General features: G+C 35.7%; 1 protein-coding gene and 1 pseudogene across 1 annotated transcript; both read left to right on the forward strand.

Annotated features, from left to right (window-relative positions):
- Positions 1-1146: 1146 nt before the first annotated feature.
- has1 (hyaluronan synthase 1) lies at positions 1147-3449 on the forward strand. The gene is made up of 4 exons (XM_053494868.1): positions 1147-1785; positions 1920-2145; positions 2495-2627; positions 2774-3449. The coding sequence occupies exons 1-4, from the start codon at positions 1147-1149 to the stop codon at positions 3447-3449; spliced, it is 1674 nt and encodes a 557-aa protein (XP_053350843.1).
- A 3712-nt stretch (positions 3450-7161) lies between these two features.
- LOC128520573 (hyaluronan synthase 1-like) lies at positions 7162-9440 on the forward strand (annotated as a pseudogene).
- Positions 9441-17799: the final 8359 nt, after the last annotated feature.

The following is a 17799-nucleotide window of genomic DNA, read 5'->3' on the forward strand; positions in this document are numbered from 1 at the left end:
TGATTTTCACCCTGTTACAGTACATTGGGAAGGGCTCCGCTGACGTACACAACGCGGTGATGCCGCGTCATCTCACCCAGTCTCGTTTTCAAAATTTTTGAACAGGTGTGTGGGCGGACCCGCGACTTTATAAACGCCGGTACACAGAAAGAAGAAATCCAGAGAGCAGTAACTGAAGACGAAATAGCAGTTTAAAATATAATTTACAAGGTAAGTGACTAAACAATCATTATTTTTTAAAACCCTTAACATTATGCGGCACACAGCATACTGTAGGTCAATGACGATTAAAAACGTGTTTATGTGGAAGACTTCAAACTGTGTAACTGGTAGAACAGAAATGGGCAACTCTCAAAATAAGCATATTATTATTATTATTATTAGTAGTAGTATTTAGTCACAAAAACAACTGAAAACAGCACCAAAATGAACAAAAATTCATATTGCCTATTTTATGCTAAAATATATTTTTTATGTTCTATATGTTTATAAAATAAAAAACATAAAATACTGTACTCTAAGCTTTAAAGGCTACTATGATCCAGTCTTGACTTCTCAGTCTTTTGAAACATTTTGATATCCAACTTACCCAATTAGTTCTCCCATTTAACTGTTTGAAAAAGGAGAAAAAATTCTGTTTAGACTATATTTAGATTTATATTATATGCACAACAACATTAGAACATTAAATTATATGAAATGTTTAATTTTTGTTATTATTTGCAATCAGTAATACACCTGTACATCCTGTAACTAAGTAATTGTTCGGTTTGGTTATTTATGATCGCATATTGATATGGATATAAGACGTGTAGAATGAACAGGCAACTTAATGATGATTATTTTTTGTGGTCATTTTTCCCCCCAAAATTATGATGCTTAAAGTGATGTATTTATACTTTTAATTAATTATCATTTCATGGCTAACTCATCAGTGCTCAAGATAGCCTACTTTAGAAAGATCATGGTCATTAAGCATTTTTTTGGATTAATTACAAATTGCTTGTACACATAAAAAAAATTGCTTACTGACTTTGCTAAGTTCTCAATGTGTTTGTTTTCTGTGAATAATTACGATTTTATTATTGTCTATTATTTATTAATTTATTTATTTATTAATAACTTTTTTAGTGACTGCGAGACAAAATGGACATCAAACCACAAATATTTAAGCTGGGCGTTGGGATACGAATCTTCTTAACATTTCTTTTTGCTGCCCTAGTACTGGCAGTGGTAATGTGGGCTTACATTGGGCATGTAACTATTATATCATCACAGTATGGCATTATGGGCTTTGGCATTTACGGTATTCTGCTATGCCTTCATCTACTGGTCCAAAGTATTTTTGCCTTTGTGGAGCACCGGCGGATGCGTACCAGAAGAGAAGCTTGTTCCTACACAAAGACTGTTGGTTTTACCATCTCTGCTTACCAGGAAGACCCAAAGTACCTGCGGGACTGTTTACAATCAGTTAAGGCACTCTGTTATCCACCTGAACTGCTCCGGATTGTCATGGTAGTGGATGGTAACACAGAAGAAGACAACTACATGATGTCCATGTTTAAAGAGATTTTTGCAGATCAGGATCCCTGCTGCTATGTGTGGCAAAACAACTATCACACACACCCAGCTGGAGTGGGTCCTCAAGAAGATTCCCAGCAGCAGGTGGTAGAAGAAATTATCAAAACTAAGCGGTGTGTTTGCATTATGCAAAAGTGGGGAGGGAAGAGAGAAGTGATGTACACAGCATTCAAGGCACTGGGATCTTCAGTGGACTACATACAGGTAACCAGCATTTAGATCAAGAAAACTTTTTAAACAGACTGAGAATATACATTATGTATTAGTCACTTGTTTCTAGTACATTAAATAACCTTTCTCTTTTTTCCATTTCTCTTTCTCTGTATTTTATTCCTCAGGTGTGTGATTCAGACACAAAGCTGGATCCCTTGGCAACAGTAGAACTGGTCAAGGTGCTTGAGAGTAACACAAGATATGGTGCTGTAGGTGGCGATGTGATGATCCTTAACCTAAAAGACTCGTACATCAGCTTCATGAGCAGTCTGCGATACTGGATGGCGTTCAACGTTGAGAGAGCATGCCAGTCATTTTTTGACTGCGTGTCTTGTATTAGTGGCCCCCTAGGTAAATGAGAAAGATTGTGAAGTATAGAATTTGTTAAAATGGAGTAGTAAATAATTATATAATCATAGATTGTATAATTATATTGATTATATATATTATATAATTAATGTAATTATAGAATATAATTATATATATATTATTTATAATTATATAATGAATTAGAAATATTTATATCTGAACAGTTTTTACATAAATAATTAATCAAATCAATTAAAAGCTAATAATAGTAGTAACACTACCACTACTACTACTCTTATTACTACTACTAATAGTAATAATCCGGCTTCATGAAATAAATATAAAAATACTGTATCTTGTACCTTATTGTACTCTTTGCTCTTTTATTCAGGTCTGTATAGAAATGACTTATTGCAACAGTTTTTGGAAGATTGGTACAACCAATCATTTCTGGGCCAGCATTGCACTTTTGGAGATGATCGACATCTTACAAACCGAATGCTGAGCATGGGTTATGCCACTAAGTAAGTGTTAAACTTAATCTCTTGCTTTCATTTAAAATTAAGATAGTTGTGAACAGAACTGTCATTCAGTCAATTAAACCCGGATGATAATCTTGCATACAATTACTCAACTGTATTTCAACAATAATTTTTTCTTGTCTCATCAGGTACACAGCTCGATCTAAGTGCTATACAGAGACACCGTCCCAGTTCTTGCGTTGGTTAAACCAGCAAATGCGGTGGACAAAGTCATATTTTCGTGAGTGGCTCTACAATGCCATGTGGTGGCACAAGCATAACCTTTGGATGACCTATGAGTCCATTGTGGCTGGAATCTTTCCCTTCTTTGTCACAGCCACCATGATTCGACTGTTTTGGGTGGGCACGTTATGGAACATCCTGTGGGTCCTTTGCTGCATTCAATTAATTGGACTGATTAAGGCAGCCTATGCTTGCATCTTACGACAAGACATAGTGATGGTCTTCATGTCTCTCTATTCTGCCCTCTACATGACAAGTCTTCTGCCTACTAAGTATTTTGCCATGCTAACCATGAATAAGAGCAGCTGGGGCACTTCAGGCCGCCGTAAACTAGTGGGAAATTACATCCCACTCCTTCCCCTATCGATATGGGCAGCCATCCTGCTGAGTGGTCTGAGCTACACAATCTACAGGGAAAGCAAAGAGGACTGGAAAACAGCTGCAAAACAGGAGGAGATCAAATATTTGATCTCTGGTGCTGTGGCATATGTCAGTTACTGGCTAATTATGGTCTTCGTATACTGGGTGTGGATTCGTAGATTGTGCCGAAAACGTTCACAGGGTTACAAAGTGAATGTGTAATATAATTTCTGTCTTTTAAAATTTTTTGTAAATTATTTATTTATTTATTTATTTACATTTATAAATTTACTTGTGTGTTAATATTTATTTATGTTTGATTGCTGTTTTGCTGTGTTTGTTCATAACATGATTTTTAAAACAACTCTATGAAGAATTCTACTGTATTATAAACTTTCACAAAAATTAATCATACAAATTTACTCAGTATTATAAAAACTATATTACACAAATGTACTCTGCATTATGCAAACCTTGTGAAAGTATTCATACTTGTGCACTGTGGGCACCACCACTGGATTTTTATACATTGAATTTTTATTACCTTTATTCAGCTACACTCGATAATTGTATACCTGATAACTACTGAAACATCTTAGACTACTACTAATGTCAATAGATGGTTTTGGGCTACTGATGACAACATGAAACTCTCTTGTACAGGATGAAATTGCTAAAGTATTTTGTAAAATTATGCAAAATATTGAAGTTGCACATGTTTTTGTTGTATTTAATGGCTATTTATACATTCACTTGGAATATCATAGGAAATGTGTTGGCAAAATGTGAAGCATTGTTTGAAAATGATAGTGTTTTCAAATAATAAGTTATTATTTAATCCCAAATTTGTGATTATTTGTAATTATTGTAAGAATTATTTTAAGAATTTGTAATTATTTATGACAGCTGTTAAGGGCCACTACTTAAAACAAAAGAAGTTGTCCGAATAGTTATACTGTTATGATAAATAACTTTGCAATATTTCAAAAATAAAGTCATGGTACAGTACAATGAGAAAGTTGTTCATAATGTTTTCTGAAATGAATAGATAAAGTTATGATGTTTTTTGAACACTTTTGGTAGGTACTAAACACTGCATAAAAGAAATACCCCACAAGACCTAACCATCACAAACTGGCCATGTTGAGGTGTACATTGAAAAAAAAAGATCAGTTGATGACAGTGTTGTAAGTTAATAAAACTGTTTACTTTTTTTTCTGTATAATGACTAGAGCAATGCTAAGACATTCTGTCTATGTTTACATTACCAGCCTGTAGTGACTCAATTCTGATCTTTTGCCCTAATGTGACATGTATCTGATATAGTCTGGAATGCACAAATCTAATGTATGTGGTCCTACACCTATAGTATGTGCCCGGTTGGTAAGATCTCTTCAGGGTTCTGAGACCGCTGGCACGATATGACTGTCTGTATGATGGGTATGATGACTATAACACATTGTGCTATTCTTTATGTCAGAGAGTTTATGACCGGCTATTCCATTGAAATGAGGATGGGTTCTCTGTGGAGAACCTCTACAGTGGCATGAAAGGTGGAAAATTATACTTAATAAAGTTTTAGAAGCAAAATGGAAAATAACAAACCATAGGCTAACATAATAATAAGCATCACGATATCAAAATAATATTATTTTTCTTTTTTAAATATAAAAGTTTCTTAGAATAAGTTTCTTATTTTCAAGCCTACTTTTTAATCCGTTACACCACTATCTTCGAGTAGCACAAGTTCTGTAAGCAATAAAGTAAACTCATTAAAGTTATGTGTGATCACAAAATGCAAGGTTGTATGAGTCTACAATGTAGTTCTTACGAAATAGTCATTTCTTTTTTTACCCCTAACACCCTTCCCTTTGGGAGGACGTGAAAAATATTTATGACTTGAACGATGTACGAATTCTTAAGAAGTAATTCATCTTTTGCTCATCCACAGTAACCCGTCAGTTGACTGGACAACATACCAAAATATACCTAGTTTCTAACTTTTTTTTTTTGTTTATTTGAGAAAGCTTACAACAAACAAGCGCTTTGAAGTCTTGATATCGTTTAACGATTAACTCGAAGAAGCAAAGAAAAAATTCTAAATTCTAAAAAATTACGTGGCAAGGTTGGTGAAAACTACTTTTAAACTAGGCTACTAGTTCATTACACCTAGTTTTATTTAAAAGCAGATTAATTTCTTTATATTTTTGGACAAAAAGAAATGAAAAACATTTTTTAATTAAAAAGAGAAAACGAATAAAAGAGTAACGCGGGCATGGAGGTAACTAGAAGGCAATCTATTCAGGTGGCATCCATCAAAAAAATTATAAATTTAATTCTAATCAGTGGAGAATCAAGTTAACCATATATAAACTAATAAATGCAAATGATCTCTCTAAGTAAGTAGGTCTTTCACTGCTGTTACAGGGAAGTAGTGGTGCCGAGGGTGCTGTTGTAATAATAATTATAATATTAATATTACTACTACTACTACTACTACTACTACTGTACTACTACTACTAATGATGATGATAATAATAATAATAATAATAATAATAATAATAATAATAATCAAATGAGCGTGTGTATAACCAAATACATAAATATTCACACTTTAAAATTGTGTGCCATTCTGTACATATACTTATACTATATGCCATACCACTGATTGGTACACTATACCACTCCTACACCACTCCTACACATTAGTATATTAGTATATTTTAATTCGTGTGCGGAAAATAGTCTAAAGCATTTGTCACGAACAAATCCTGTTCTCCTCTTATAACCTGGGAGGGGTTGTTGACGTTAAAGCTATCAAACCCTTTTAAAAAATGTGTAATTCCGTACTGGTTTTTGGTCTTCTAGGCACCAGACCGAATGATTTTCACCCTGTTACAGTACATTGGGAAGGGCTCCGCTGACGTACACAACGCGGTGATGCCGCGTCATCTCACCCAGTCTCGTTTTCAAAATTTTTGAACAGGTGTGTGGGCGGACCCGCGACTTTATAAACGCCGGTACACAGAAAGAAGAAATCCAGAGAGCAGTAACTGAAGAAGAAATAGCAGTTTAAAATATAATTTACAAGGTAAGTGACTAAACAATCATTATTTTTTTAAACCCTTAACATTATGCGGCACACAGCATTCTGTAGGTCAATGACGATTAAAAACGTGTTTATGTGGAAGCCTTGCCGATATGTGCAAACAAGGAGGCTTCAGACTTCAAAGTGTGTATCTGGTAGAACTAAGAAATAAGATTATTATTATTATTATTATTATTATTTGGTCACAAAAACAACTGAAAACAGCACCAAAATGAACTAAAATTCATATTGCCTATTTTAAGCTAAAATATATTTTTATGTTCTATATGTTTATAAAAAATGGATAAAATACTGTACTCTAAGCTTTAAAGGCTACTATGATTTAGATTTATATTATATGCACGACAACAATGGAAGATTAAATTATATGAAATGTTTAATTTTTATTAATATTTGTAATTAGTAATACACCTGTGAATCCTTTAACTAAGTAACTGTTCGGTTTGGTTATTTACAGTATGTTTGCATATGGATATGCATATGAGGCGCGTAGAATGAACAGGCAACTTAATGATGATTATTTTTTTGTGTTTTTTTTCTTTTGCCCAAAGAATTATGATGTTTAAAGTGAGGTATTTATACTTTTAATTAATTATCATTTTATAGCTAAATCATCAGTGCTCAAGATAGCCTACTTTAGAAAGGTCAAGGTCATTAAGCATTTTTCGGGTTAATTACAAATTGCTTGTACACATTAAAAAAATGGCTTACTGATTTTGCTAAGTTCTCACTGTGTAGGTTCTCTGTGAATTAATTACCATTTTATTATTTTCTATCATTTATTTATTTATTTATTTATTTAATTTTTAGTGACTGCAAGACAAAATGGACATCAAACCACAAATATTTAAGCTGGGCGTTGGGATACGAATCTTCTTAACATTTCTTTTTGCTGCCCTAGTACTGGCAGTGGTAATGTGGGCTTACATTGGGCATGTAACTATTATATCATCACAGTATGGCATTATGGGCTTTGGCATTTACGGTATTCTGCTATGCCTTCATCTACTGGTCCAAAGTATTTTTGCCTTTGTGGAGCACCGGCGGATGCGTACCAGAAGAGAAGCTTGTTCCTACACAAAGACTGTTGGTTTTACCATCTCTGCTTACCAGGAAGACCCAAAGTACCTGCGGGACTGTTTACAATCAGTTAAGGCACTCTGTTATCCACCTGAACTGCTCCGGATTGTCATGGTAGTGGATGGTAACACAGAAGAAGACAACTACATGATGTCCATGTTTAAAGAGATTTTTGCAGATCAGGATCCCTGCTGCTATGTGTGGCAAAACAACTATCACACACACCCAGCTGGAGTGGGTCCTCTAGAAGATTCCCAGAAGCAGGTGGTAGAAGAAATTATCAGAACTAAGCGGTGTGTTTGCATTATGCAAAAGTGGGGAGGGAAGAGAGAAGTGATGTACACAGCATTCAAGGCACTGGGATCTTCAGTGGACTACATACAGGTAACCAGCATTTAGATCAAGAAAACTTTTTAAACAGACTGAGAATATACATTATGTATTAGTCACTTGTTTCTAGTACATTAAATAACCTTTCTCTTTTTTCCATTTCTCTTTCTCTGTATTTTATTCCTCAGGTGTGTGATTCAGACACAAAGCTGGATCCCTTGGCAACAGTAGAACTGGTCAAGGTGCTTGAGAGTAACACAAGATATGGTGCTGTAGGTGGCGATGTGATGATCCTTAACCTAAAAGACTCGTACATCAGCTTCATGAGCAGTCTGCGATACTGGATGGCGTTCAACGTTGAGAGAGCATGCCAGTCATTTTTTGACTGCGTGTCTTGTATTAGTGGCCCCCTAGGTAAATGAGAAAGATTGTGAAGTATAGAATTTGTTAAAATGGAGTAGTAAATAATTATATAATCATAGATTGTATAATTATATTGATTATATATATTATATAATTAATGTAATTATAGAATATAATTATATATATATTATTTATAATTATATAATGAATTAGAAATATTTATATCTGAACAGTTTTTACATAAATAATTAATCAAATCAATTAAAAGCTAATAATAGTAGTAACACTACCACTACTACTACTCTTATTACTACTACTAATAGTAATAATCCGGCTTCATGAAATAAATATAAAAATACTGTATCTTGTACCTTATTGAACTCTTTGCTCTTTTATTCAGGTCTGTATAGAAATGACTTATTGCAACAGTTTTTGGAAGATTGGTACAACCAATCATTTCTGGGCCAGCATTGCACTTTTGGAGATGATCGACATCTTACAAACCGAATGCTGAGCATGGGTTATGCCACTAAGTAAGTGTTAAACTTAATCTCTTGCTTTCATTTAAAATTAAGATAGTTGTGAACAGAACTGTCATTCAGTCAATTAAACCCGGATGATAATCTTGCATACAATTACTCAACTGTATTTCAACAATAATTTTTTCTTGTCTCATCAGGTACACAGCTCGATCTAAGTGCTATACAGAGACACCGTCCCAGTTCTTGCGTTGGTTAAACCAGCAAATGCGGTGGACAAAGTCATATTTTCGTGAGTGGCTCTACAATGCCATGTGGTGGCACAAGCATAACCTTTGGATGACCTATGAGTCCATTGTGGCTGGAATCTTTCCCTTCTTTGTCACAGCCACCATGATTCGACTGTTTTGGGTGGGCACGTTATGGAACATCCTGTGGGTCCTTTGCTGCATTCAATTAATTGGACTGATTAAGGCAGCCTATGCTTGCATCTTACGACAAGACATAGTGATGGTCTTCATGTCTCTCTATTCTGCCCTCTACATGACAAGTCTTCTGCCTACTAAGTATTTTGCCATGCTAACCATGAATAAAAGCAGCTGGGGCACTTCAGGCCGCCGTAAGCTAGTGGGAAATTACATCCCACTCCTTCCCCTATCGATATGGGCAGCCATCCTGCTGAGTGGTCTGAGCTACACAATCTACAGGGAAAGCAAAGAGGACTGGAAATCAGCTGCAAAACAGGAGGAGATCAAATATTTGATCTCTGGTGCTGTGGCATATGTCAGTTACTGGCTAATTATGGTCTTCGTATACTGGGTGTGGATTCGTAGATTGTGCCGAAAACGTTCACAGGGTTACAAAGTAAATGTGTAATATAATTTATTATACGTGTAGTATAAATTTGAAATAATTTTAATATAATGTCTTATTATTTTTTTATTAATTAATAAATTTATTTATTTATTTATTTATTTATTTATTTACTGTAATTAATTTACTTGTGTGCTAAATAGTTATTCATGTTAGATTGCTGTTTTGCTGTGCATGTGCATAACATGATTTTTAAAACGACTTTATGAAGAATTCTACTGTCTTATAAAATTTCACAAAAATTCATCATACAAATTTACTCAGTATTATAAAAACTATATTATTTAAATGTATTCTGCATCATGCAAACTTTGTGGAAGTATTCATACTAAGTACTGTGGCCACCACCATTGGATTTTTATACATTGAATTTTTATTACCTTTATTCAGCTACACTCCATCAGTGTATACCTGATAACTACTGAAACATCTTACACTACTACTAATGTCAATGGATGGCTACTGATGACAACATAAAACTCACTTGTACATGATGAAATTGCTAAAGTATTATGTAAAATTATGCTTTGTAACATGTTTTTTTTTTCGTGTTTAAGGACTTTAATGGCTATTTATACATTCACTTGGAATATCGTGGGAATTTTCGTGTTTAAGGACTTTAATGGCTATTTATACATTCACTTGGAATATCGTGGGAACTGTGCTGGAAAAATGTGAAGCATTGTTTGAAAACGATGAAGTGTTTTTAAATAATAATAGTTATCATTTAATTACAGAATTTTTGATTATTTGTAATTATTGTAAGAATTATTTTAAGAATTTGTAATTATTTATGATGGCTGTTAAGGGCCACTATTTAAAACAAAAGAAGTGGTCTGTTATAATAAATATTTTGCAATATTTCAAGAATAAAGTCATGGTAAATGAGAAAATGGTGCATAATATTTTTTAAAGTGAAGAGATGAAGTTATTATGTTTACACTTTTGGTAGGTACTAAACACTGCATAAAAGAAACACCCCACAAGACCTAACCATCACAATCTGGCCATGTTGAGGAGTACATTGGAAAAAAAAAAAAAGAACCGTTGATGAAAGTGTTGTAAGTTAATATAATGTTTACTTCTTTTTCTGTATACTGACAAAAACTATGCTAAGAAATTCTGTTTATGTTCATATTACCAGCCTGTAGTGTCTCAATTCTGATCTTTCACCCCAATGTCACATGGATCTGATATAGTCTGAATGCACAAATCTGCATTCAGATCATATCTGGGTCACTTTGCTACTGTACATTATGTGGTCCTACACCAGTGTTGCTATGTGTTCGGGTGGTAAGATCTTCTCTGGGTTCTGAGACCGCTGGCATGATATGACTGTCTGTATGGTGGGTATGATGACTTAAACACATTGTGATATTCTTTATGTCAGAGAGTTTATGACCATTCAAATCATTCCATCCAAATGAGGACGGGTTCTCTGTGGAGTCCTTGTTTTTTTCCTTGTCTTTCCTACTGCTATCTCAGGGAGTTTTTCCTTGCCACAGTCGCCCTTGCCTTGATTATCAGGGATAAGCAAATATAAACAATTTAAAAAAAGTTTGTAAAGTTGCTTTGCGACAATGACCAGTGTTTAAAGCACTTTTAGAATAAAATTAAATTACATTAAATTGATGAGCAATGGAAAACTTTTAACAAGAAATACAGCAATCCTTATTAAATTAGACTTGAGTTTGTTCGAGTCCTTTTACTGTACCATTATCACAGATAGCATATTGTGTGACGTCATCAGCAGACCCAGGACCCTGAGCCAATATGAGCTACAACTTGTGATGATCAATCAGAGATCAGCTGAATAAGGGTGAAAGGGTGACATATGCAGGAATGGCAAAAAAAAAATAGGAAAGCACGAAAAAGGCAGAGAGAATAAGAGGAGAGAAAGATTCAGTGAAGGAAAAGGAATGGTCTAAGAAAAGGAATACTTGGATAGAGATAGGGAAAATAGTAGTATTCATAGCAGGAATAATAAAGACAACAACAGATATCAGATACAAGACAGAAATAATACAGGTTATAATTAGAGGAGCAATCCACCACCTAAATATGAATGTGCTAAAATGGGAAGAAGTGAAAGACAGGCTAAGTGGACTGGCAACCAGGAGCCAATAATGGTAAGCGAGAATAGAGTATGGATATAAAGAGTATGGACAGAGAGATTAAAGAGGTAGAAATGTTAGCAAATATAATGAAAGACTGAGAAGGGATGGGTGTGTAATGGAGAAATACCATGAATAAATAAGAGAAGAGAGGGGTAAAAGAAATAAAAACTCACATTGGCCAAAAATAAATGAATGAAAATTAAATGTAACACAAAGAATTTGTTCCATACTGAAATGGCAATGAGGTGGCAATGAGGTGGTATATATATATATATATATACCACCTTATTGCCATTTCAGTATGGACACACACCTCAACATCTTCAGCTCTGCTACCTCCAACTCTGCCTCCTGTCTTTTCTTCAGTGCCACTGTCTCTAAGCCGTAGAGCATCGCTGGTCTTACCACTGTCCTGTACACTGAAAACCCTAATAAGTTAATTGGACTAATTTGATTGAGTAAACTCGTTGCCTCAATTTAATTGAGTAATGGAATCTTCCAAAACTTGCATATTTAAGTTTATTTAACTTGGCGGTTTTGTAGACTGTACTTAAATCATTGAGTTCAACAAACTTAGCACTTATTTAATGTACTTAAAAAATTGCGTTCACTTGGTATACATTTTTTTTAAGTGTACTTATATATTTAAGTTAACTCAACATGAAAATGTAACTTAAACCTGTTAAACAATGTTCTTATATTTGACTGCAAGCTTTGTGCACACCAAACTGAAATAAAACAATGAACAGCATTTTTAAGCTTTCCGCCGGAAAGAATGTTGGAGAGTACTTTATTAGGCACACAGCATGTACGGCATGAGCAGTACATTCACACAGGAACCACCATCCAATTCAGCCTCAGCATGAACCGGAGCACGTTTCACACATCAACTCTGGCCCACACACACACAAACAGGGCCGAAGCCACTAACCCAAACACCCTTCCCCAACATGGTGAACACACCGACATCCCCGCAAAGCATGCTGGTCGTCAGCCGCCGCCCCGCCCACGCCACATTCACATTTGTGAAAATTGACCTTTTGAAAATGTTTTTTCCCCCAAAGGATTAATCATGATTTTGAGTTCACAACACTTAAAATCTTAAGTTTATGCATTTTGATGGTAAATAAGTTAAATGAACTTATATTTTTAAGTGATGGGTCCAAAATGCAAAATTTTAAGTAATGTTTAGTCAACATTACTTGATTGTATAAGTAAAGACAACATTAGGGTTTACAGTGTACACCTATCCTTTCATTCTCGCTGATACTCTTTTATCGCACAACACACCTGAAACTTTTCTCCACCCATTCCAACCTGCCTGTACCCGCCTCTTCACCTCCTTTCCACACTCTCCGTTGCTCTGGACCGTTGACCCTAAGTACTTAAAGTCCTGCACCTTCTTTACCTCTGCTCCCTGTACGCTCACCGTTCCTCTTGGGTTTCTCTCATTCACACACATGTATTCTATCTTACTGCGGCTAACCTTCATTCCTCTGCTTTTCAGAGCATACCTCAACCTCTCCAAATTTTCTTCCACTAGTTCCCTGCTCTTACTACAAAGCACAATGTCATCTACAAACATCATAGTCCATGGAGACTTCTGTCTAACTTCATCTGTCATCCTGTCCATCACCAGAGCAAACAAAAAGGGGCTTAGTGCCGATCCTTGATGCAGACCCACCTCCACCTTGAACTCTTCTGTCACACCTACAGCACATCTCACCACTGTCTAACAGCTCTCATACATGTCCTGCACCACTCTAACATACTTCTCTGCCACTCCAGACTTCCTCATACAGCACCACAGCTCCTCTCTCGGCACCCTTTCGTACGCCTTCTCTAAATCTACAAAGACACAATGCAACTCTTTATTACCTTCTCTGTACTTCTCCACCAGCATCCTCAAAGCAAATACTGCATCTGATGTACTCTTTCTAGGCATGGAACCATATTGCTGCTCACAAATGCTCACCTCTGCCCTTAACCTAGCTTCCACTTCTCTTTCCCACAGCTTCACTGTATGGCTCATTAGCTTTATACCTCTATAATTGCCCCAGCTTTGCACATCTCCCTTATTCTTAAAAATCGGCACCAATACACTTCTCCTCCATTCTTCTGGAATCCTCTTACTCTCCAAGATCTTGTTAAACAATCTAGTTAGAAACTCTACTGCCACCTCTCCTAAGCACTTCCATACCTTCTTAGGTATGTTATCAGGACCAACAGCCTTTCCACTCTTCATCCTGTTTAACACTCTTTTCACCTCACTTTTACTAATATTTGCTACTTCCTGCTCCACAACAGTCATATCTTCTACTCTTTGTTCTCTTTCGTTTTCCTCATCGGTTTTTAAGTCTGATGCCCTTTCTGACATAACCCTCTGCATTTATCCAAACTTGGGACTGGCACAAGAAGACACTGGATTGCGCCATCAAGAGAAGAGAATTCCCTAGGGAATTTCTGGAATAGCTTCAGGTGTTTCTGGTGTATCATTAGGAAGCTGCCAAGAAGACCTGCAGTATATCTTGACTGAAATAGTGAGATTAGGTGGTTTAGTAGCCAAAAAGACCAGCCTGATCAGATTAATCTACAACAGGACGCCAGTCCCACTGAGCACCTTAGTTGGGTAGTTTCTGTAAAATCGGAAATAAGGGAGGGGTCCAGAATGAGCTTGGGTAGCACCCAAACTTTTTCTTTGGTTCATACCTCTCTCAGTCAACCAGATACTATATGTCCCTTCCATGACATTATGCTCTTAGTAGTTTATTCATAGTGAATGTTTTGCCTTCATTAAAGAGCTAAAGAGTAGGAGGAGGAGGGTGGGGGGTGGTTTAAGTGAGCAGGATACCAGGATACCATCTGATCAGGGACATGTAAAAAGAGGCAGAAATAATCTGAAGAAGCAAGGGATGATGACTTTGGTTATGTTAAACAGGCCGATGAATCTAGGGTTTATTTTGAGGCAGACGGTCTTAAACAGAGTATCATGTCTGGAAAGCATTGCCACAGTGATGTTAGTCTGCTTATCGCTTGATGGTTGAGACTGAATGCTGAATTTGAGGTCTGGCCTCTCACCAAGTCCTCTTACAGTAACTTAAGTCCTGGAAAAAAAGTATTTCTACTTTTTGTTCTTGTGCCGGAGCAAGACAAAACAGCAATGAAATAGAGAATCTTGCCAATATCTAGGACAATGGTTTGTTCCAAGAGTGTGTGTTTTGTGTAGGAGTATAAAATGAACAGTAAAATTGATGCGAAAAGGTGTCTGGCTTGAAGTTTCTTGTTCCAGGGCTATAGGGTAAAATAATTAAATTGGTAAAAGAATAGAAACCATTAGACCTGACGTATATCCAGTCACTTTGCCATCCTGAGATATTAATTTTTTTCCCACCAGAAGCATCAACGTCCACCACAAATTGGAGCAAAATATCTGAAATGGTGGACATTTTAGGTTATTTATTCTCTCAGCATGACTGTTCCAGCTGAATATGGCCATGGATGAGGTTACAGCAAAGAGAAGGATGGATACAGAACTGTAATATTGGATGAATCATTGGTATAAATTGGAGAACCCGAGGAAGCATTTGACATTTTACCTGAAAGACTGGATGGGGTAGTGACAGCAGTTACTTTGGCAAGGTACTTTGGCAGCAGTTACTTTGGCAATGTTAGATTTAACATTCACCAGGGCCCGAAAAAAAAACACATGGCCATTAATCGGGCCAAATGAAACTATTAAGTGTTATTAAGTCTATAAAGACTATAATCATTGTGTCGGTAAAAGTACTAAACACAGTTTTCCATTTGTCACTTTTCCTTATTCTGTCCAGATGATAAGCAGTTTGCTAGTCCAGCTTCATTAAGATTTGAATCCCTCGCAGTAATTCAGAAGCTATTCTCATGAAAGGAAAAGGGAACAGTTTTTTCAGGATTTCATTCAGATCACGCTAGTCAGTGCAAGGGTGTAGAGATTAGTCCTACTTTTCCACAAAGATAAAACCCAGCCCTGCAGGAGATAAAGAACAATGGATTATGCTGGTGGCTAGTGATTCTGTGATGTACATATTTGTTCATGTCTGCCTTGTCAAGTTTGATAACTGTCCTTCATACTCTGTTGGAAGAATATGCCTGTAATGCTGTTTCATGAGAACCTTATCTTACAAAGGAATGTCATGTTTAATGTAAATGTGAGCAAAATACAAAACTGTAATATTGTAATAATTTTGGCCCGATGGCTTCAAGTGGTGCTCTCATCAAAAACAACTGCTGAAATAATGGGCATGTTTCTGTTGGGTTTCTATGGTTATTAAGATGTAGTGAACCAAACAAATGAGCTACATCCACTCCAAAGGGGCACGCCTGTGTAATGAGTAATATCACACTCATTTTAGCTTTACAATAAGAACTAGTCATAGACAAAAGTTTCATTTATTCAGTTCGTCAGGATTTTTATAAATTGTATTCAGGTGGATTTAGACAAAAGAATGGATTTTAATAAATATAGCACAGTTTATCAGAATTTTATACATGTAAATAATTTGTATAAATAATATATATATATATATATATATATATATATATATATATATATATAAATAAAAAAATTATATAGCTAGTAAATCTCAATGCATACATCTTCAACTGTGGTTCATATTCTTAAATCTGGTTTACATTCTATTTTCTTTTCAACACCACCAATACAGGACTCTTAGGAGAAGTAGAGATAGATATGTTTGTGTCATAAAGAATGCATTGTGCACAAGTTTTCACTTGTAATAATTACTATATATAAATAGAACATGATTACCATTACTAATAGGTGCATAGACAGAGAGAAAATGCTTTGACAAATGAGGTGTGACACCTTAAAACACTGTGTTGCTGCCTCATTTATTTTTTCTTGATTACAGTTTTAAATCTTTAAGGAATTGCTTTTTGCACATTATTTATTACTTTTATAAAAGCACGGACTGTTTCATATCTTCGCTGCTAATTACAAGAACTATTTACTGTTCTCATCTCACTCCCTCAACTCAGTACCTCATTACTACAGAATTGGATGGTGTTATGTTGTTTGTTGTGGTGTTGCTCTTGTTTGCACATTTGCACATGCACTTTATGTTGTCTTTTTGTATAGTACTTATTTTTTTGTAAATGTATAGTGTTAATCTGTTTTGTCTTAGCTAATTAGGTGTCTTAGTTACCTAGTTAGCATTTGTTAATTTATGTTGTTAATTTATGTTGTATGTGTAACAACTTAATAAACGGTAACAGCACCGGGATGTTTAACTAGATGTACAGTGGTGTGAAAAACTACTTTTCCTGATTTCTTATTCTTTTGCATGTTTGTCACACTTTAATGTTTCTGCTCATCAAAAACCGTTAACTATTAGTCAAAGATAACATAATTGAACACAAAATGCAGTTTTTAAATGAAGGTTGACGTTATTAAGGGAGAAAAAAAATCAAAATCTACATAGCCCTGTGTGAAAAAGTGATTGCCCCCCTTGGTAAAAAATAACCTAACTGTGGTTTATCACACCTGAGTTCAATTTTTGTAGTCACCCCCAGGCCTGATTACTGCCACACTTGTTTCAATCAAGAAATCACTTAAATAGGAGCTACCTGACACAGAGAAGTAGACCAAAAGCACCTCAAAAGCTAGACATCATGCGAAGATCCAAAGAAATTCAGGAACAAATGAGAACAAAAGTAATTGAGATCTATCAGTCTGGTAAAGGTTATAAAGCCATTTCTAAAGCTTTGGGACTCCAGCGAACCACAGTGAGAGCCATTATCCACAAATGGCAAAAACATGGAACAGTGGTGAACCTTCCCAGGAGTGGCCGGCCGACCAAAATTACCCCAAGAGCGCAGAGACAACTCATCCAAGAGACCACAAAAGACCCCAGGACAACATCTAAAGAACTGCAGGCCTCACTTGCCTCAATTAAGGTCAGTGGTAATGACTCCACCATAAGAAAGAGACTGGGCAAAAACGGCCTGCATGGCAGATTACCAAGGCGCAAACCACTTTTAAGCAAAAAGAACATTAAGGCTCGTTTCAATTTTGCTAAAAAACATCTCAATGATTGCCAAGACTTTTGGGGAAATACCTTGTGGACCGACGAGACAAAAGTTGAACTTTTTGGAAGGTGCATGTCCTGTTACATCTGGCGTAAAAGTAACACAGCATTTCAAGAAAAGAACATCATACCAAC

This window comes from Clarias gariepinus, chromosome 4 (assembly GCF_024256425.1).
Source record: "Clarias gariepinus isolate MV-2021 ecotype Netherlands chromosome 4, CGAR_prim_01v2, whole genome shotgun sequence".
Lineage (NCBI taxonomy): Eukaryota > Metazoa > Chordata > Actinopteri > Siluriformes > Clariidae > Clarias > Clarias gariepinus.

What these genes read in the sequence shown, in the direction of transcription:
- has1 (XM_053494868.1), top strand. Translation starts at nt 1,147, where the DNA reads ATGGACATCAAACCACAAATATTTAAGCTGGGCGTTGGGATACGAATC. An exon ending in CTTCAGTGGACTACATACAG is followed by an intron (nt 1,786 to 1,919) that starts GTAACCAGCATT and finishes TTTATTCCTCAG; the next exon opens with GTGTGTGATTCAGACACAAA. An exon ending in AGCATGGGTTATGCCACTAA is followed by an intron (nt 2,628 to 2,773) that starts GTAAGTGTTAAA and finishes TTGTCTCATCAG; the next exon opens with GTACACAGCTCGATCTAAGT.